The 23091-nt window shown below is 43.5% G+C and overlaps 1 protein-coding gene across 1 annotated transcript in view; it reads left to right on the top strand.

The window, feature by feature from the left end:
* Positions 1-517: 517 nt before the first annotated feature.
* HOMER2 (homer scaffold protein 2) overlaps positions 518-23091 on the top strand; it is a 201069-nt gene continuing 178495 nt past the window's right edge. The window contains exon 1 of the mRNA XM_042781554.1: positions 518-579. Coding sequence (XP_042637488.1) covers positions 518-579 — 62 coding nt within the window. The remainder of the gene's footprint in view (positions 580-23091) is intronic.

A 23091-nucleotide genomic window follows, 5' to 3' on the forward strand; every position in this document is an offset into this window, starting at 1 on the left:
TAGGACTCTCAGATGGATTGGATGAGGGAAAAGTGTGAGGGGGAGGGGAGAAACAAAGAGGATCCCTTTGGTTCTGGTTTGAGCTACTAGTATATGTGGGGAGTCTGGAGGAGGATCAGATTAGGAGTAGGGTGAGGGAGTCAATTTCAGTATCAACATGTTAACCTTGAGGTAGTGAGGAGAAATGGGGAAGAAGTAGTTAGCTTTATGCATCTGGGGCTCAGTGGAGAGGTCACACTGGAGAAAGAACGGGTGAGCTCACCAAGAGAAGGTAGACATAGGAGGGGAGAGCGCTGTATCAAGTCTGGAATACCCATGGTTTAGGTGGTGGTGGAGGAGGAAAGAGGTAGCAAAGAAAGTGGAAGAGGAGTGGCTAGCCAGGGTGGAGGGAGACTGGGGCTGGTGGCGTCAGGGTGACTGATGAAGGAGTGTCTTGAGGAGGAGGCACTGGGCATCAGTGTTGGTTGCTGCTGCAGCTGAGTATGAGCAAAGCAGAGGTGTCCTGGGAGTGAGCAGCATGGATGCGGTGGCTAATCCTGACCTAAGTCATGTCAATGGCCAGGTGGAGCCAGAATTCAGGTGGGTTGGAGTTTGAATGGGAAGTTGTGAAAGGGGCTTGTGTGGGAATATGTGAACCATTTTTTTCAAGAAGTTGACTCTTATGAAGGTTGAGAAATAGGATAACAGTATGAGAGGCTATAGGTAAAGGGAGAGTGTATTTAAGATAGGACTACAACAGGTGGATGCTGATGGAGGATGATGGTGGAGGCAAAGAGTTGGGAAGAGGAGAGAGTGGGAACCAGAACACCAGAGGAAAAATCTTCTCCTGTGGAAGGAATGGGAGGCACCCGTCCCTGGAAACAAGGGGAGGCCACAGTGAGGCAGATGTAGGCAGGTTAGGGTGTGGCAGGATGATGCACGCATTCCCATCTGTGGCTCTTATCTTCTCTATAAAGTGTGAGGCAGAGTCATCAGCTGAGAGCAGGGTGGAGGGGCTAGGTGTAGGAGGTTAAAGGAGAAAGAAGAAGGTGTGAATTGTTGTCTAGGAGTGGGTGGCAAACCTGCTAGAGAAACACAGGCTTGCAGGGCATTGCAGAGTGACAGTTTGAGGTCAGAGAACAAAAATTTAAAGTGAAACTTGTCCACCCAGTTTGATGATGTTGCCCAGTTGCTTGCTTGGGTGTAGACATAAAGAAGGCAGGTGGATGATGCATCAGGTTGGGACTTTGCCAGGCTGGGAGTCAGTGTTTGATAACAATGATAAAAAAAAAATAATAATAATAAAACCAGTTGCTGTTGACTCTGATTCATGGTGACCTCATGTGTAGAACTGTGCTCCATAGGATTTTCAGTGGCTGTGATCTTTCAGAAGTAGATCTCCAGATCTTTCTTCCAAGGTGCTTCTGGGTGGACTTGAACCACTAACTTTTCAGTTAGCAGCCAAATGTTTAACTATCTCTGTCACCCTTGAGACCCTGATAAAAATGATAGACCATGGAATATGGACCATTTAAGAAAGAAAGTGAAGCCAGGAGGTGGCTAGTAGAAAGAGGGAGAGTCAGTAGTAGGTTGGATATTTCAGTGAGGTAGAAAATAACTATGCAAGTGAACTTGAAGTATGGATGGGTAATGGGATTGGAAATTCATATTTAAAGATGGTGCCTTCTTATAATGAGGAGTCCAGGGTATGCCTATGGAAGAGGGTCACTGCAGGAGAGTAGAGAAGAAGGCATTGGACTTGAGAAGGTTGAGGAACAGAGAGTTCAGGGTGGTGTAGAGTTGTCCATGTGAATATTGACCAATGGCAGGAAATGACTTGGAGGCTGGGGAGGGTAAGAGGAGGCAGGTGGCTGGAATGGCCTAGCTTCAAAGCACACATGCATGTGCAAGAGGGAGCCATGTGATGAGGAGCCTCAAAGGCCCTTCCCTCTTCTTTCCTGTGTTCTGCATATGTGGGGTGTGGAGAACAAAACAGTTGTAGGGGTGGGAAAGATAGACAGGGGTGATGTTCTCAGAGACTAGGCTGGTTTCAGTTAAGGTATGAGAGTCAAGGGAATACTCTGGTCGGGGCTGCTGATGCCTGCTGATTTCAGGAATGATTTTAGTAGGCCCACAGAGCATTTGGGAGCCAGGGAAGAAAGAAAGGACCAGATTAGATTTGGGAATGTACAGAACAGTGAGGACCAAAGAGCGATGGAGAACAACTGGGAAGGTGTGGTCTCCTGGTTGTCCTGGAGGTAAACCAGTGGGATGCATTTATATCTTAGATATGGGGATGGGACTGATCATTAATGAGTATGAAGAGACTTGGGGATTTCAAGCTAATGATGAGTTTTATGTGAGTCTGCCCTGGTGATGTGGTTGCCCCAATGCTGATGAATACTTTGAAGACCTTACTCAAAGTATAAAATAGCTAGAGTAAAGGAGGTGTTGGGTTTGCTTTGTTCTACACCTAGAACATTGTATTTGGTTCTGTGCACCAGAGTTCACCCAAATTTACACAGATGGAAGGACGTTTGGAGGAGAGAGATCAGAGCAGGGGTTAAAGACATGGGCATGTGTCCTGAGATGATTTGAAGGAAGAGTTATTAATGTGGTGTCTTCAGATATAGTTTTAATACACACACACACACACAGACACAACCATGTCCACTGCCATCGAGTTGATTTTGACTCATAGTGATCCTACAGAACTGAGTAGAACTGCCCCATAGGGTTTCCAAAGCTGTAAATCTTTACGAAAGCAGACCACCACATCTTTCTGTCACACAGTGGCTGGTGGGTTCGAACTGCCACAACCTTTTTTGCTTAAGAGCTGGATGCCTTAACCACTACACCACCAGGGTTCCTTCTGGATATAGTTCAGGGATCTGTAAATTCCCCTCCTCCAAAACTCTACATAGAGTTGTGTATGTTTATGCACTTTCTGGGGATGGTGTCGATAGTTTTTATCAAACTTTCAAAGGGGTTCTTGACCCAAAAGAGATTTAGAGTCACTTGTTTAAAATACTTAGAAACATTTAGCTTGGAGAAGGGAGAACTTGGCCAAGAGGTGAGCATGGTGCATGACAGAGCTGTTTCCACGTGGGTACTGGCCTCCATTTGGGCCACTGGGAGCATATGCTCTGTGTGGATCCAACTGGTGGAACTTGATCAGTGAGAGGGAGGCACAGGGAGCCCGGGTTTGTCTTTGTGTGGGTGACTGAGGGAGCCTGGGAGTACCTGTGATAACTGGGGGCGGGGGGGGGGTATGCACAGGGCAGATGACAGACGGAGGTGGACTATGACCCTGGCAAAAGCATTGTCCAAGCTTTCTTCTTCTGAGGAGTAAACAACTTTACGTGTTGCCAGATGTTATGGATTGAATTATGTTTCCCATCCCCACCAAGAAAAAAAAAATGTGTTATAAATCTTAACCTCTATCAAAGTTCAACAAGACAGAAAATAACAAATGCTGGCGAGGTTGTGGAGAGATTGGGACTCTCATACACTGCTGGTGGGACTGTAAAATGGTACAACCATTGTGGAAAGCAGTATGGCGATTCCTTCAAAAGTTGGAATTAGAAATACCATTTGACCCAGCCATTCCATTACTAGGTATATACCCTAAAGAAGTGAGAGGCATGACAAGAACAGATATATGCACACCCATGTTCATCGTAGCACTATTTACAATAGCCAAAAGATGGAAACAACCTAGGTGTCCATCAACTGAGGAATGGATAACTAAACTATGGTACATACACACAATGGAATACTATGCAATGCTAAAGAATAATGTAGAATCTGCAACACACCGCATAACATGGATGAACTTGGAGGACATTATGCTGAGTGAAATAAGTCAATCATAAAAGGACAAATACTGTATTAGTCCGCTATTGTAAAAGTTAAGGAAAGGTTTATCTATAGAAGGAAATTTTCTTTGTTGGTTACCAGGAGTGGGAGGGGAGGGGAGGGAAGGCTGTTAGATAGATAGAGGTAAGTATTGATTTGGGTGAAGAGAAGGGCAATGTACCAAATGTGAGTGACCAATATGGCAGCATTGAAGATGAGAAAGACATAGAGAGGTACATGGGAGGTACAGACAACAATATGAACCCTTTTGCACATACAGTACTGCGTTGTCAATGAAGGCAAACATGGGTATATGGATGGATAGATGGGTGGACAGGCTAAATGATTAGGTATGTCTATGAAATGGGGAGTGTATCCAAGAACATATATAAAGTTGGCAGACAATGGTCCTATAAGTTTATGTGAATGATCAGAATTCCCAGGTATATAGTAGAGCTGACAAGGGGGCAGTATTTTGAAGATCCTTGATAGAGAGGGAGAACAATGTGGAACAAAACTCAAAATCATTTGGAGGAAAAAAAAAAAAAAGGTGGGGACCAGGTTTGCTGGTTTGATAGAGCCTGGTGGAACCACTGAGACTATGGCCCCTAGCTGCCCTTCAAGTCTGGAATTGAATCCACACCTGTGGTTTCCAGCCAAACAAAATACAGGCATATGAGTTGAGCATTTACCTCAAGTAGATACACTCCTTGGAGAGAACAATCATGGGAGAAAAAAGGGCTGCTTATGCACAGGGAGACAGCTCAGGGGCCAGGAGAGTATGGAAGGATGGACACTGGGAAGAGGTAACTATGGGGAGGAAGTGGGAGGGGAGCTGTTGCATTGCGGTAAACTGTGGTCAATGGCATGAGACAAAGTATATGTGAACTGCTGTATGGAAAGTGAATTTGCTCTGTAAATCTTCACCCAAATCACAATTAAAAAAAAAAAAAGTCTTAACCTCTATGCCTGTGGTTATAATCCCATTTGTCTTTGTTATATTAACGAGGCAAGATTAGTTTAGGGTGTATCTTGAATCAATCTCTTTTGAGATATAAAAGAGATTAAACAAATACAAAAGAAGCAGAGATGGGGGATGATTGATGCCAAGATACAAAGATATCTCCAAGGAATCAAGAAATAGAAGCTGAAGAGACAAGGATCTTCCTGTAAAGCTGACAGAGAAAGAAACCCTTCCCCTTGAGTTGGTGCTCTGAATTCGGACCTCTGCTGCCTAAACTGTGAGGGATAAAGCCATACACTTGGGGGTGTTTCTGTTACAGCAGTACTAGATAACTAAGACACCAGGTTTTCTTGGTTCTCAGAGACTATTTGAGGGCTAAGCTTTGCTGGGAGTGGCGAAGCCCTCACAGGTGTTCTGGTGCAGCCCTGGGCTGCAGAGGTCCCTGGAAGCCTTTGTGGAGACAATATGTTAAATATTTTCAGCGAGAACAGGCCATCAGCTTGTTTGGGGGCCTCAATTTACTCTTCTGTGGTGTGGAAATGTTACGGTTCCTGATGGCCTTTCTTGTAGGGGTGCGGTTAGCTCTTCCCACACCTTATTCAGGTTGGCAAGCCCACTTTCCAGAAGGATCCCAGATCCTTCCTGTACCCAGTGGGTTCCTAAATGATGGTTATGCCCTACCCAGAGCTCCTACCTCACTTCAACACTAAAAGAATGTGATCTGCTAAATTTAAAGGTGAATTCTGTAGAATGCAACTGCTGATAAATTCAGTTTGGCTTTGTCAGCACTTCCTCCCCACTCCCCTTTTTTTTTCTTCTCTCAGTTTTTATTCTGAAGCAGCTACACCTCACTTAGGATGGAACATTCTGGAAAGCTAGAATTGGAATCTCACCACCCAATTGAAAGCCCTATCACTTACTTCAAGGGTGGGAGCTAAAAAAAGCCACTCCTTGGCTTTTCTCATGAATTGTAAATGTTTTGAAAGCTTTGCCCCATGAGGGAGACAATGCCTCATGCCTTAAATAATTCAGTGGAGTACACTGAGAATGGCAGTATCTGTCCAGGGCTGGTCGTGTGGCAGCCCCTGGGGATTTCTCTCTCAAGGAGAGACCTGGGTGGGTGCCCAGGAGGGTTGTTCTCATAGCAAAAGTCGATGCAGTTTCAAACAGCTGCCTTTAAAGTGTTTGGCCCAATCCAGGAAATGCCACAAAAAAGGATGGAGGGGGCTTGTGATGTTATGCAAGTTATCTGCTGAGAGACTGCATCTATCAGCTGTTTGTATCAGCCTTTGAATCATTTTGTTCTTAGCTGTTAATAAGTCAGCCTCCAATTCATAGCAAACCCACACACAACAGAACTATGGCCCTGAGTCACCCTTTGGGCCTGGAATTGAACTTTCTCCCATCGCTCAACTCTCAGCCAAACAGTAGCATCCAGTCTCATGTCACTCTCATGATGCGCTGAGGATTGGACCATTGTGATCCTAGGGTTTTCACTGACTGATTTGCAGAAGTAGATTGCCAGCCTTTTCTTCCTAGTCTGTCATAGTCTGGAAGCTCCACTAAAACCTATTCTGCATCATAGCAATATGCAAGCCTCCACTGACAGACAAGTGGTGGCAGGGCATGGGCTAGGAATTGAAGTTGAATTCTGACCCTTGAGTGGTGAGAATTCTACCACTCAACCGTTGTGAGTCCTTTGTGGGTCTTATGTGCCCCTCCACTGCCACCAGAGCTCCCATGCACTGCTACCTGACTCCTAACTCGAGGTGATTGTGGCCTTGGACCAGGTCTGTATCCTTCCAACTGCTGTAATAGTAGCACTGGTTTTCATATGTACTTGATGGAAATTTCTGGAGAATCTGTGCAGGGAAGAGAAGTCCACTTTATCTCTGGCAGAACACCTTCCTCTAAGGGGCAGTGGTGGCATCTCAGAACTGGCTGATTATTTCCTGGCTGTCTGCCCCTTCTGTGAATACAGAAGGCATTTTTATCTCTGAGACCACAGAATGGTATGCTAGACAGATGTAGGGTTGTGCCAGGCACTCTTACTTGGTTTCTATAGAAGAGTAAGTTCTACCTGGGGATAGGAAACTAAAATTTATTGATTACCTATTTGCATTGCTTCACTTAAGCCTTGTGTTTTATGGATAAGGAAAATGAAGCTCAGAAGAATTAAGTTACTTGCTTAAGGTCACACAGCCAGGCTGGCTGTTACCTGACAATCTAAGGCAAGTATGTCACTCTGAGGTTCTCTAAATAAGACTTAAAAATCCATCAGGAAAACAACCTTTGTTTCAAAAGTACAACTTGAGGTATGAAAGAGGAAGCATAAATGCATCTCCAGGAATGGTCTGTTAGTGTACCTTTCCAAAGACAGAGGTTAACAGCAATGGTTTACTTTGAGGTTGATGCTGTTCACAAGGCGATCTGCATTTTCTGTTGATTTCTTTCATGCAGAACCTTCGCTTTCCCATTCCTCTATCCCCCAGTTTCTCCCTGGTCCTCCTCAGATTTCAGTAGAGACTCTCAGAAGAACTTAACTATTCAGTCTTGTTGAATTGTATGTTGTGATCTTATTTATTAAAACATTATTCAGACCATGTAGTAGAAATCTAAGTCTTGAATAAGTAAACCTGTTTGTCTGGGTCTATGTCTAATTAGTTATATCGATATTAATCTTGACACAGAGCAGTGTGGTAAGCTCTCCAGAGCCCATATCCCTCGCCCTCTTTTTGGCCACGAATCAGAATATTTCCCATATTCAGTGGTTCATGCTTTAAATGGTTGCCTGCATTGTTTGTCTCAAAGAGGCACGAGAGCTTTTTTATTTCTGTAAATGTTGTCTGGTCAATTGTAGCTGCTTTGTTGTAGCTGGAGCACTTTAGGCTGTAGGAGAAGAACATGCAGGCTGGGAATGTGAGCCGCAAGGAGCATCACTGATGTGCTTTTTGGGACTGGTTTCCAATCAAGCAGGACTTTATCTCCGTAAAAATTGGGGGTCTCAAGCTCTTCAGAATCTGAAGAAATGAAGTTTAGTTCTCTTTGTGCATCTTATGAACATTGATTCTTGGGTTTATTATGTGCTCTCTTTTTCTGGAGCAAATTTCTTACCGGCTAGTGACTAAATTAACCTAGTTAGTCTTGAATGCAGCTTGGTGTGGAAGTCACAGACTGATACTATGATCTGAAACCTAGACATGGATTTTATTAAGTTTTTTTTTTTTTTTTTTTGCTGGAAAAAGTTCATGGTTGAGGTCTTCTAGGTAATTTGCTATATTTTAGAATGAAAAATTTCAGGTAGCTTCTGGAATTGTTCTTGGTAACAGGTGAAATCATTTTTTCCCTATACCCATTAGGACAGTTTTTACATGGCAGGGACAAAAATCTGTCTGTGCTGTGACCTCTCGTGTGCTCAGGGTTTCTGGTGCTTTGTGCTTGGGCTTAGAATAAACAGTTTTATTTGAGTCATCTGTGTTAACATGGCAGCAAGGGAGAACTGAGCAACATACAAGCAGCCCTGGAGTCGGTCACCCTCTCATGCAAGATATTTAACCCAGGAATGCACTTCTGACTTCTTAACTTTGGTCTTTCTTTCACTCATTTTGCTGATATTCATTGAGTATTTCCAGTGGTGACTAAGACAAACTTGGCCCTTGTCCTTGTAGAGTTTACAGTAAACCAAAAAACCAAACTCATTGCTGTGGAGTCAAATCTGAGTCATAGTGATCCCATGTGTTATAAAATAGAACTGCTCCATAGGACTTTCTTGGCTGCAGTCTTTATGGAAGCACATTGCTCAGCGTCTCTTTCATGGTGTCACGGGGTGGGTTTGAACTGCCAATCTTTTAGGCTAGTAGTTGAATACAAGCTATTTGCTCCACCTGGGAACTTTATAGAGTTTACAGTATAGCAAGGGAAAGTGGGTATCAACTAATGATAAAAAATAATTATTCAGTGATGATTAATCCACTCAACGATTATTTGCTGAGTTTCTAGTATATGCTTAGCACTCTTCATGATTTTGGGGATCATCAGTGAACCAGGCAGATAAGAATTCCTGTCTTCGTAGAGCTTACGTACTAATGAGGGAGACTCACAATAAACAGGAATATAACAAATAAATAAACTTAATGGCTTGTTAGAAGATAAGTACAGTGGGAAACACCAGCACTGAGAAAAGGTGGCTGGGAGTATGGGCTGGGTGGGGTAGGGAATATGTGTGTATTTCAGAGAGTGGGATGCATACAGTGAAGATTGTGAAATTATTGGTAATGATACGTTATGTCAGGGAGTTGGAGATGGGAGGGAAGATGGAAAAAAAAGTTGAGACAACTGAGAGACCATTTGGAAGGATAATCTATCTATCCATGTGCTTATTGAAATCACTGAGAATTCAGTGAAGAGCAGTGGAAGAGAAGGGACTGTGAGCAAGGATCTAAAATCATTGTGAAATGAGTGGGGAGTAACACGGGGCTTTGGTGGCTGGCGGCAGCAGTGGGATAGTGATAATAATTTAATGACTAGAGACTCAAGGCTGGGGAGGTTTAGGAAAGAAGAGAAGAGAATTGTCTGAAGGGACAATGAGGAGAAGGGGCAATGAACTGAGGGTGTAGCTGTGAAAAGTGTTCTATTGGAGATTTCTGGAGTGCCGTGAGGGTGGATAAGAGGGATATCTGACCTCATATGAAGAGGTTGGAGAAGGTTTCCTTGAAGAAGTGACACTTGAGAGGATGTCAGGTGGGTAAACATGATTCAAAGGAGGTCAAGAAGGAGAGGGAAATCTCTGTGGCTACTACACAGTCAGAAGAAGCTTGTCTCACTGTTGGAGGCTAGGATGGGGAGAGTGTGGAAAAGGAACTTAAGAGAAAAGGGATTTTTCCTAAGGTATTTGCTTAGTGCTCCTGGGGGGAAACCTGTTTTAGTATTGGTGGCTGTAGAGAGACCCAGGGAGGCCCTATAGAGATTCTGTGTGGCCATCCAGGAGGTGCTGTTGAAGCACTGATGCCACCTACTGCTGCTCCCTTTTACTGATCCAGTGGTTGGTTGATCAGCATGGTCTGAATAGGCTCAAGAGGCACCTTTAGCAACTGTGAAACTGTGGGCAGAATCCTGAAAGTTTTGGGAACTCAAGGGGTATTCTCTGGAATTCTGGACTTTGAGAAAGGGTGTGGGAATGCTGGTGGGGAGCAGTATTTGGATTTCTGAATCCAGGCTTTGGTAAAGGATGGGTAAGAATGAACCTGTTTAGATACATTCCTTGGAGAGATCAACCATGGAAGAACAGAAGGGCTGTGTATGCCCAGGGCGTCGGCTTGTGGGGAGGGGTGCATGGGAGGGAAGGACACAGGGAAGAGGTAACTATGGAGAGGAAGTGGGAAGAGAGCTGTTACACTGTGGGAAATTGCAGTCAATGTCATGAGACAAAATGTGTATGAACCTTTGTGTGGGAAATGAATTTGCTCTGTAGACTTTTACCCAAATCACAATAAAAATTAAAAAAAAAAAAAAAATGAACCTGTTTTCCTAGAAACTAGCTGAGCTCTTCAAGCTTGAACATGGCAGCAGTAGGTGGAAATGAAAGGGACTGAGGTGGTCTAGAGAGGAGGGTCAGTAGAACAAAGTTGTGGGACATAACTGGAATATGCACAATGAAATAAACATAAAGAGGGCCTGAGGCATTGTGTAGGGCTTAGGTGACTTGAGTGATTTGTCACTTAATAGTTGTGTGTGACCTTGGGAAAACTACTTAATCTTTTTTCTCTTTCTATTTTCCTCTGTAAAATGAAGATACAGATGGTGATTTCTAAAGGTTGTTGGTGGAATAGGTGAGCTCATGTATGTCAATGCCCAGCATGATGCCCAGCATACAGCAGATGATCATTAAATACTAGAACATCCAGGAAATATTTTTCCTGAGATACTACAGAGACCTCAGTGGAGCTGATTGCACCATTGCTATATGGCATGGAAAGGCATTTCCTGTTTAGAAAACAGATCCCTTAAGAAAGGAACATGAATTACACTGAAGCTCTAAGATGTAAATGTGCACGGAAACCCATGAACCTGAGGATCTTGAAGAAGAGCACTTGAAGCGGATAAAGAGGAAGGGGAGAAGTCTACACACAGGCCATCTAGCCCTTTGAAGAAAATGGGTGATGTGTCCTTAGTGCACAGGAACAAGCATGGGCTGTCCAGGGGACAGATTCAGGGCTGGCACACATAGGCCTCAGCTGTCTGGACACCTACTGATTGCCTTGTTCTGCTAAAAGTTGAACATCAAATCAGTTTCAAAAAGGAGAGAAATTATAGAAGATCCAGCCCTGTAACTGAACATGTGACGAATTACAGCCCATTCAGCAGCTGGAGCACTCAACAGAGTAATGAGAAAACATGCCTTTCTATTATTTATTGTATCAGGATCGGAGGAAGACTCATTAACAACCTGCTATATGCAGACAACACAACTTTGCTTGCCGAAAGTGAACATGACTCAAAGCACTTACTGATAAAGATTAAAGACTACAATTTGCAGTTTGGATTACTCTTCAGCATAAAGAAAATTGAAATCCTCACAACTGGACCAATAAGTAGCATCATGATAAATGGAGAAAAGACTGAAGTTGCCAAAGATTTCATATTACTTGTTTCCACAATCAACACCAATGGAAGTAGCAGTCAAGAAATCAGGCGACTTATTGTACTAGGCAAATCTGCTGTAAAAGAACTCTTTAAAGTGCTGAAGAGCAAAGATGTCTCTTTGAAGACTGAGGTGCAAGTAACCCAAGCCATAGTATTTTCAGTTGCCTCATAAGCATGTGAAAACTGGGCAATGAGTAAGGAAGACTAAAGAAGAGTTGATGTTTTTGAGTTGTGATGGTGAAGAATACCGAAAGTACCATACACTTCAGAAGAATTAACATCCGTGCAGCTGAATGCTCCTTGGAAGTGAGAATGGCCAGACTTCATTTCAACTACTTTGGTCATATTGTCAGAAGGGACCATTCCCTGAAGAAGGATATCATGCTTGGTAAAGTAGAGGATCAACGAAAAAGGGGAAGGCCCTCAATGAGATGGATTGACACAATGGCTGCAATGACGGGCTCAGGTATAGCAAGTACTGTGGGGCTGGCACAGGACCAGGCAGTGTTTCATTCTTTTGTACATAGGGTCGCTATGAGTCGGAGCCGACTCGATGGCACTTAACAACAACAACAACAACAACAACAACAACATTGAAGGCCTATCAATACTCTGTACATTTTCCTACCAAACCCAAAGAAGTATAAAAGGAACCTTACTGGATACTTGCTCATGTCCCCTCTTGTACTTTCTCTCTGCACACCTTCTCTCACCCCATTGTTGACATATTTTTTGAATATCAGGCCCTTGGCTCAGTTAACCTGGCACATAGACATAGTCATAGCCCCATGAGCTTAGTCTCGTAGAGCTGTGCTTTCCATTCTGTTTCAGGTCAGGCAGGGCACATTGGGAAAGGTCACTTGTGCATTACAGTGGGGAGAACAGAAGAGGCTGCTGGTGGGGAAGCCACCTGCCAGGGCTCTAGCTGCCTGGCCCTGCCTGGATTGAGAGGGTCAATATATCTCAGCATGTGTGTATATGTGCACATGTGTGTACCTGGGAGGAAAACTTTTCCTAGCAATTCTACTGTAAGAGGGGTATTAAGCTACCATCTGACAAAGATCTGCTTATTGGCCTTGTGGAATTATTTAGGGTTGTGCTACCTGGAAGCTGGTCACTCTGGGCCCTCTCATTCAAGGTTCACTCAAAGTTTCTGGCCACAACTTCAAGTGCTTCCTGTGGGCAACATACTGCAGGCACTCCAGGGATGAAGCCCTGGCCCCTTCTCAAGGGGCTTATACTCTAATTTAGGGGGTAAAACACACCAATAGCTACCCAAAGACAAGGCAGAGCAATATGAGTGTCAGCTTTCTCTGCTGGGCTTGGGCAATGAATTGGTTCTGGAAGTGGAGTCGGGTGAGTCCAATGGGAAAGGTTTGCACTTTGCCTTGAGGCATACTAGGATTCTGACCAGTGGGAGTGGGCTGACTGGATAGTGGTCACAAGCAAGAGGGCATTTGAGGGGAAGGCACAGCTCATCCCAAGATACAGATCTGGGTGAGCAGAAACTTCTGTTTTGTTAAGCCTGTAGGTTGGGTGGTTGGTGGTGTTGTTAGGTGCCATCACGTTGGTTCTGACTCACACCGACCCTGTGTTACAACAGAACAAAACATTGCCCAGACCTGTGCCATCCTTCCAGTTGTTGCTATGCTTAAGCCCGTTGGTGTAGCCACTGTGTTAGCACATCTGGTTGAGAGTTTTCCTCTTTGTCGCTGACCCTCTACTCTATCAAGTATAATGTCCTTCTTCAGGGACTGGTCTCTCCTAATAATATGTCCAAAGTACATGTCATATATTGAATTGTGTCCCTGAAAAATATGTGTCAACTTGCCTGGGCCGTGATTCTCAGTGGTTTGGCAGTTATTTAGTGATGTAGTTTGGCAGTTGTGAAATGATGTGATTGGCCAATCTCTTGTAAGGGGTTTAGGTTTGGATGTAGTATCCTTATTCAGGTCACAGTCCTGACCTCATGTAAAGGGAGTTTCCCTGAGGTGTGGCCTGCATCACCTTTTATCTCATAAGAGATAAGAGGAGAGAGAATCGAGCAGAGAAGGAGCTTATACCACCAAGAAAGAAGAGCCTGGAGTGCAGTGTGTCTTTTGGACCCAGGTCCCTCTTCTGTGACCCTCCGAGACCCATAGATTGATGCCTAGACACATGGAGATCTCCAAAGGACACCAAGTCCACAGATATTAAAAGGAGACAAGGGCTTTCCACCAAAGCTGACAATGAGAGAAAGCCTTTCCCTGGAGCCGGTGCCCTGAATTCAGACTTCCGGCCTCCTAAACTGTGAGAGAATAAATTTCTGCTTGTTAAGGTCATCCACTGGTGGTACTTCTGTTATAGAAGCACTGGATAAACTAAGACAGTATGTGAGTCAAAGTCTCGCCCTTCTCACGTCTAAGGAACATTCTGGCTATACTTCTTCCAAAACAGGTTGGGTACAGAGATCAATAGAGAGGAGGCCACAAAACCAGGTGGAGAAAAGGGCTGGATAAAAACTTAGATTTCAGCTTAGGGCCTGTCTTCATAGCCCGTTTATGAATAGCTAGATAGGGTGGCTGCCTGTGGTTGGTTTGAATGGGGCATGGTTGGTTCAGTGTAGTACAAGGGAACAGCATAAAAAAGGCTCCCTTCACTCGTATCATTTTTGGAGTCCCACAAGGGCCAACTTTCCATCAAAGGAGGCCTCTCGGTTTTTTCCAAGCCAGGATACACCTAATACTGTGGGGCTCTGTATAGGCACAAACTATTTCTGTGCTCCTTCAAATGTCCATGTTTATTTTTAAACTTGAGCCTTTGTAAAGCAGGGATGCATCATGCAGGCTTTGCTTTTGAGTAAAAAGGTTCACTTTGGCTGATGGAACCTGCAAAGGGTGTTCTTGATTTAAAGTTGTGCATTCTCTTCACTTAATGCCTCAATGCTTATATCCTAACATAGGGAAGGCCTCAAGACTAATTTGCTTTTTAAAAATCCTGGAAAGAGAAAGGCCACATACATGTGCCATTTCCTTAACTTGTACCTAAATATTTGTGTATGGGTAGTGGTGCTTCCATAAAGAAGGTTTGTATGTGTTGAATTGGGGCATTGGTGGTTTAGTGGTAGACTTCTCTCCTTCCATGCGGGAGACCTGGGTTCAATTCCTGAGCAATGCACCCCATGCCAGCTGCCACCCACCTTTCAGTGGTGGCTTGTGTGTTGCTATGATGCTGAAGAGCTTTTAGTGGAGCTTCCAGCCTCAGACAGACCAGGAAAAAAGATCTGGTAATCTACTTCCTAAAATCAGCCAGTAAAACTCTGTGGGTCACAATGGCCCAATCTGCAAATGTGATGATGGAGATGGCACAGGACTAGATAGTGTTTTGTTCTGTTGTGCATGGGGTTGTCATGAATTAGGGCCCAACTAAACAGCAGCTAATAACAAGAGCAACACGCAGGGCACGTGGGGTGGCAAGAGAGGATATAAATCGAAATCTTCCCATATGCTTTCTTCTTGCCTTGCCACTTCCCAACAGTAGGAACCCATAGACAAGGGGCCTAGAATAAAATGTCTGTTATCTTTTAAACATATACAAGTTATGACTTAAAAATTAATGAGATTAACTTAGAATTCAAGATAAAGGATTCAGCACATATGCTTATTTATACCTTCCTTCCTCAGAATCCATTAAAATGATAATAAAGAGATTTTTAAAAGTATAATCCCATGACAGCAAAGTGAACGGAAGAGAATTATCAGCAGCTGAGAGATTGCAGCGCATTTCTGGATGATAGAAAGCAGATGGAAAATGCTAATGTTGGAAATACAGCAGAGGAGACTGCAGATCAGAATATGAGTGAAGCGGGCTGGTGGGGGGCCCGTCTACCCAGCAGAACTCCAGAGAGCCTTAGAACTAAGCCCACAGGTCCAGCCAAGGGCAGGAATGGGAAGTGGTACTGACAGGTAGGGTTTCAATTGAATGTCTTAGGGAGTGTTTATCAGAGGGGAATGAAGATGAGTGAACTTCTTTGGCAGAGCCAAGGCTGGCAGTGTGGATGTTGGCATTCTAGAACAGTCTTTCTTGGATTGATCCTGGGTAGGTAGGTGGGTGGAATCTGAAGCCATGGTACTAGATTAGATCACCTAGGGAAAGGGTGTGGCACCCTCCAGCATTCATCAATCAGGAAGACAAGGAAGAGACAGCAAAATAAACTTCTCAAAGATGGATGCAAGAAGACAGTGAAACAAGGCCTTCAAAGTCCTGAGGGAAAATATTTTTTAATCATTAAATTTATTTATTTTTTACACTCAGTGTGGTAGGCTGAAAAATGACCTTCGAAGATACCAGGTCCTAAGCCTTGGAAACTGCGAGGGTTACTTTGTATGGAAAAGTGGTCTTGAGATGGGGAGATTGTCCTGGATTATCCAGTTGGGCCCTAAATCCATTCCGAAGTGTCCTTCTAAGAGAGAGGCAAACTGAGACATAACTACACACACACACACACACACACACGAGAGAGAGAAGACAGTGGGCAGGATGCTGTGCTGTGGGCTCTGAAGGTCAAGGAAGGGGCCATGAGCCAAGGAATGTAGCTATACCAACCCAGTGCCATTGAGTTGATTCCAACTCATAGTGACCCCATAGGACAGAGTAGAACTGCCCATAGGGTTTCCACGACTGTAAATCTTTACGGAAGCAGACAGCTTCATCTTTTTCCTGAGGAGTGGCTGGTGCCTTTGAACTGTTGACCTTTTGGTTAGCAGCTGAAAGCCTTAACCACTGTGCTACCAGAGCTGCTTAATGGAGCTATAGAAGCTGGAAAAGGCAAAGAAATGGATTTTCCCCTAGAACTTCCAAAGAGAACATAGCCTTGATGTCTGGTTTTAGGCAGTAAAAACTGATTTTGGACTTCTGGCCTCCAGAACTGTGAGAAAATAAATTTTCTGTTGTTTCAGACTACCAACTTTGTGATAGCAGCCATGGGAAACTAATACACCCAGCCAAACCAGTGGGTATGAGGGCAAAGTAGACAATTCTCAGATATGGGAGAACATAAATTTACTTCTGTGTAGAAATCAATACAGTCTACTGAAATTTCACTCTAATTCTGTTCCATTCAATTCTTTTCCACTTACAAATGCATATATAGTACTTCTTCCTTTGACCCTAACCACCTGGAGCTAGGTTAGACCTTACAAGTGAAAGGGCATGGTGCTTCAGACTACCAAGTCTGCCTAAGACCTTAGATGGTAGCTGTAAACTTGGGGAGCCCCAGGCTTCCCTCACTTGCGACCTACAGGCTACAAATTTGAGGATTTCTCACTACTCCTTAAGGATGCCAGCCATAAGCTCAAGGGTCCCTAAGCCCCCTCACTTCTGACCTGCTGGTTCCCACTACTGCCTCAGGTTTGATAATTAGCTAGAACAACTCACAGAACGTAGGAAAGTGCTGTATTTATGATTGCAGTTTTATTACAGCAGAAAGGATACAAGTGAAGAGACAAATAGCGTAGAGTAAAGTCTGAGAGGGTTCCTGTCATGGAGCTTCCACGTCCCAGAAAAGGGACACTCCACCCCCTAGAGCACTGAAAGCTTTGCCAGTCAGGAAGCCCATTGGTGCTTTGGTGTCCAGAGTCTTTATTGGGGTATCATTATGTAGACATGGTTGTTGAATTCAACCTCTGGCCCCTTCTCTCCTGAAGGTAGGCTGATATCCTGTGATGAGTCTTTCTGGCCTGGCCAGCCCCCCACCCAAGAGTTGTCTCATTAGCATAAATGTAAGTGTAGTCTGGAGGCTTCTGGATAACCATGGCATTTCAGTCTCACCAAATCAAAACCAAACTCACTCTGCCTTGGAGTTGATTCTGACTCATAGCAACCCCTTTGGGTTTCCAAGGCTGTAAATCTTTACAGACATAGATTGCCCCATCTTACTTCCATGGAGCGGCTGATGGGTTTGAACCACTGACCTTCTGGTTAACAGCCAAATGCCTTATCCACTATACCACCAGAGAGCTCCTTCAGTCTCTCAGGAAGACCAAATTACTTTATGTAAAGTAATTTTTTAATCCCACAACTTCTCACTCACCTTGAATCTACACAAGCAAAATAAGGGTACAGACTATGAAGGAAGCAGTTGGGAACAAAAAGAGAACTGGGGCTTCTGGATGTGATGGAAAGAATTCCCAGACAGACAGCCATGAGCAGGCCTCATAGCAACCAGTCCAAATTAGAACTGGAAGCCGTTGATTCCAAAAATAATATCTTCAGGACAAAGACTGGAATGGGTTTGAGGGGTGGACAGAATGAACTGGAAGCTGGAATGGAAGATACTAGGGATATGAAAAGATAGGGTGTTTCTTTTCTTGATAGGAAAAAGAAGGTAATAGAAAAACTCCACACCCACACCCACACCCACAAAATGAAAACTACCACAAGAATGTTATGTTCCAAATATGAAGTGCACTGAGATATGGTATGCAATTGGAAGCACGTGAAAAAGGAAAAGCTTCTCTTTGACCTTGGTGTTAGGAACTTTTTCCTTTGATTAGCACTCAGCTATTTTGATAGTGGAACAAAAGTACAGGAGGAAATCTAATACAGCTCTTTTCTTGGCTCTGCAGGGAACAATATTTACACAGTCATAATAATGTTCTTCTTTTTAACTGGCTGGCTACATAGTACTCTATTGTGTTATATTGACTTAACTCTTCCTGGTGCTGAACATTTCAGTTCATTCCTGCTTCACCTTTTTGTAAATAATGCTGGAATCTGAGATCAATTTGATCCCCTTTCTTTTCTGAAAGACTTGGAGAATTGGATTATATTAACAATATGTAGTGGGGAGAAGGGCCACAATTTAAGAAGGAGGCCAAATTTTGGAGGAAGGTGCTTGATTAGTTTAACTAATGACTGTCCCCTTAACTGGGCAGAACTCTTTGCAACGGGTATCAGGCCAACTTGGGTGATGGGTCCTTGGTTCTGTATTGATGAGCCAGTGCTACTTCCTGGAGCAGGGACCAGTGGGCAGAAGGGGCCGTTGGGTGCAGCAGGAAGGCTGACTTACAGGCTTGGTGTACGGGAAGAAACCTGAGCTTGTTTATGTGCTGAAGAAAGGATCTAGAAACAGAGGCTATTGTAACCTAGGTTGGTATTTCCTGATCTTTTTTTTCCCCCTACAGTTCCTGCATATACCATTTAGTGACATTGATTATATTTTTCAAATTATGCAGCCATTCTCACCCTCCTTTTCTGAGTTGTTTCTCATTCATCAACATAAACTCACTGCCCTCTAAGGTTCCTATCTAATCTTTGCTGTTGTCAATTTGATCCCACATAGATCTTAAAAAAAGCTTAGTACTCAAGGCAGACCTTTTTTTTTTTTTTTAAAAAAAAAAAAACTAGTTAAGCTAAACTACTCTTAGCTTTCAGACGACCTTAGGAGGAGAACTAGATGGTGTCTGGCTACCACTGTCAACCACTCAGAAGGGGATCTGTGTAGGAGATCCTGGATAGAGTGGGAGAACAACGTGGACCAAAACTCAAAATAATTAAAAAAAAAGGGACCAGGTGTGCTGTTCTGATAGAGCCTGGTAGAACCCCTGAGACTATGACCCCTAGCTGCGCTTCAGGTCTGGAATTGAACCCACTCCTGTGGCTTCTAGCCAAACAAAAGATAGGCATATGAGCTGAACATTAACATTAGGTAGACACACTCCTTGGAGAGATCAATTGTGGGAGAACAGAAGGGCTGTGTATGCACAGGGAGACTGCTCAGAGGGCAGGAGTACATGGTGGGAAGGACCCAGGGAAGAGGTGGCTATGGGGAGGAAGTGGGAGGAGAGCTGTTGCATTGTGAGAGATTACAGTCCATGTCATGAGACAAAGTATATGTAAACTGCTGTATGGAAGGTGAATTTGCTGTGTAAACTTTCAACCAAATCACAATAAAATAATTAAAAAAAAAGATGACTTCAGGGGATGTTTCTGGTTTAAAATTTAAAGATTATCTCAGGGCAATTGTTTTGAGTGTTCATTCACCCTCCACAGCTCCAGAAAGTCTGGAGTCTGTGATAAGTTGAAATTCTATTCTACATTTCCCCCCTTTTGAGCTGGATACTTTTGTGGAACCTCAGATCAAAATGTTTAATAATGGTAGCCAGGTACCATCCAGTTCTTCTGGTCTCATAGCAAAGGAAACAGTTGTTCATGAAGGCCATTAGCCACACATTACATTTCCTCCTTCTATTCCTGACTCAGGAAGCTCTCTGGTAGCATAGTGCCTGAGGCACTTGACTGCTAACCAGAAGGCTGGTGGTTCAAACCCACCAGCCGCTTCTCGGAAGGAAAGTTGGGCAATCTATTTCTGTAGTGTTACCACCTCGGAAACCAAAGGAGGGGTTGCTATGAGTCAGGTCCGACTTGATGGCACATACAAACAACAACAGTTCCTGACTTAGGGAGCTCTGGTGGCACAGTGGTTAAAACATTTGGCTGCTAACCAAAAGATTGGTGGTTTGAACCCACCAGCTGCTTTGTGGGAGAAAGGTAAAACAGTCTGGTTCCACAAAAATGTACAGCGTTGGATATCCCATGAAGTATTTCTACTCTGTCCTATATGGTTGCTGTGCATCACAGTCAACTTAATGGCAGTGGGTTTAGGTTATTTTATTTTATTTTTCATTCCTGACTGTCTTTCCTCTGTTGCTTCAAGTGAATAGAGACCAGTAGTTGTGCCTTGGATGGCCCCTTGCATGCGCTTAAGACCCCAGACACTAGCAACAAACTAGGAGGTAGAACAGAAGCACTAAACACATTATTAGGCCAATTGACTGGGATGTCCCATGAAATCATGACCCTAAACTTCCAAACCAAAGAACCAAATCCCATGAGGTGTTTGGTTATATATAAACAGCCTCACAAGCTGCTTGTTGTTGCTATTGGTGTTGTAAATATATATATATATATCACAACTTTTACCAATTCAGCTTTTTATAGGTATACAACTTATTGACAGCAATTACAATAATTGGTTGTGCTATACTACCCTTAGGAGCTTTGGTAGTGTAGTGCCTAAGGCATTTGCCTGCAAACCAGAAGGCTGGTGGTTCAAACCCACTAGCCACTCCTTGGAAGGAAGGTTGGGCAATCTACTTCCATAGTGATACCACCTCGGAAACCCAAGGAGGGGTCGTTATGAGCGGGTCCGACTTGACGGCACATAACAACAACACCACCACACTACCCTTAATCAATGTAATTTTTCCATCACCATTAATGCTGTTTATTCCCCTCCCTCCTGCCCTTGGTAACCACTAATAAATTTTGATCTGTGTATGTTTGCCTTTCCTTGTTTTTTTATATAAGTGAGGTCATATAATATTTGTCCTTTTGTAATTCGCTTATTTTTCTCAGCATAATGTCTTCAAACTCCATCCATACTATCAAGACTTCATTTCTCCTACTGACTGAGTAGTATTCCATTGTATATATGTACCACATTTTGTTTATCCGTCTCTTAATGGGCATTTAGTCTGTTTCTACCTTTTGACTATTGTGAATAATGCTGCAATGAAAATTGGGGTACAAGTCTCTTTTTTGAGTCTCTGCTGTCAGGTCTTTTGGGTATATATCTAGGAGTGGAATTGCTAGGTCACATGCAAATAAAATTTTGCTGAAGATAATTAAAACATGTTTGCAGCAGTACATCAGTAGGGAACTGCTGGAAATTGAAGCCAGATTCAGAAGAGAACATGGAATAAATAATATCATTGCTAATATCAGATGGATCTTGGCTGAAAACAGAGAATACCAGAAAGATGTTTACCTGTGCTTTGTTGACTATGCAAAGGCATTCATCTGTGTAGATCATAACAAATTTTTGTAGATAACATTGCAAAGAATGGGGATTCTAGAACACTTAATTTTGCTCATGCCGAACCTATATATATATCAAGAGGCAGTCATTCGAGCAGATACTACATGGTTTAAAATCAGGAAAGGTGTGTATTGGGCTTGTATGCTTTCACTGTGGTTATTCAATTGGTGTACTGAGCAAATAATCCAAGAAGCTGGACTATATGAAGAACACAGCATCAGGATTGAAGGAAGACTCATTAACAACTGTGATATGCAGACAACATAACCTTGCTTGCTGAGAGTGAAGAAGAGTTGAAGCACTTACTGATGAGGATCAAAGACTACAGCCTTTGGTATGGATTACAGATCAACATGCAGAAAACCAAAATCCTCAAAACTGAACCAATAAGCAATATCATGATAAACAGAGAAAAGACTAAAGTTGTTAAGAATTTATTTTACTTGGCTCCATAGTCAGTACCTGTTCTGGTTACCTAGTGCTGCTCTGACAAGAAATATACCACAAATGGGATGGCCTTAACAAGCAGGAGTTTATTCCCTCACAATTTGGGGGCTTTAAGTCCAAGTTCAAAGTGCCAGGTTCTAGGGGCTGGGTGAAAGCCCCTTAACCTTGGGGTCCAGCTCTGCCTCCTGCTTCCGGCCCACTGGAGCTAGAGGCATTTCTTCACTCAGACAGCCGTTGGCTGCTAAGGCTGAGAAGCCCCAAGATTGACAAGTTAAAAGACAGTCCCAATGTTACCAAACCACATGGCAGGCCATTAACTTAAGTCCATTGTAAGTTCCAAGGTTGGCAGGGCATGACAGGCTGCTGAGCAATGACACGGCTACATGCAGGGCCCAAGCGTGCCACAAGCTAGAGACCATTCCCAAGACTTCTCCTTATATACAGGAAGCAGACCACATCCCAAAGGCAGCTACTCAGCTGCTTGTGGCTGTCCAGCCACTCAACCAGGCCCCGCCAAGTTGACACACAAACTGAACTACCACAGTACCCATGGAAGCAGCAGTCAGGAAATCAAACTATGCTTCGCATTGGGTAAATATGTCACTTTAAGGATGAAGGTGCACATGACTCCAGCCGTGGTGTTTTCGATTCCTTCATACACGTGTGAAAGCTGGACAATGAATAAGGAAGACTGAGGAAGACTTGATGCCTTTGACTTATGATGTTGGCAAAGAATATTGAATATAGCATGGTCTGCCAGAAGAACAAACAAATCTGTCTTTGAAGAAGTACAGTCAGAATGCTGCTTAGAAGCGAAGATAGTGAGACTTTGCATCACATACTTAGGATAAGTTATCAGGAAGGATCAGTCCCTGCAGAAGACATCATGCTTGGTAAAGCAAAAAATGAGGAAGACCCTGATCGAGATGGATTGACACAGTGGCTGCAACAATGGGCTCAAGCATAGCAACAAATATGAGGATGACCTAGGACCAGGCAGTGTTTCATCCTGTTTGCGTGGGGTCACTATGAGTTGGGGCTAACTTGATGGCATCTAACAACAACAAATGGCAGTTCTATTTTGCGTTTTTGAGGAGCTGCTACACTGTTTTCCACAATGGCTTGTACCATTTTCCAGCCCCACAAGCAACGGATAAGGGTTACAATTTCCCCATATCCTTGCCAACATTTGTTATTTTTAGTTTTTTTAATCATAGCTCTCTTAATGCAAGGAGTGGTATCTCATTATGATTTTGATTTGCATCTCTCTGATGGCTAAGGACACTGAGCTTCTTTTCATGTGTCTGGTGGCCATTTGAATGTCCTCTTTTTTTTTTTTTTT

Source organism: Orycteropus afer, unplaced genomic scaffold (genome assembly GCF_000298275.1).
Source record: "Orycteropus afer afer isolate SDZICR_OR568_19922 unplaced genomic scaffold, OryAfe1.0 scaffold00132, whole genome shotgun sequence".
In the NCBI taxonomy this organism is placed as follows: Eukaryota; Metazoa; Chordata; class Mammalia; order Tubulidentata; family Orycteropodidae; genus Orycteropus; species Orycteropus afer.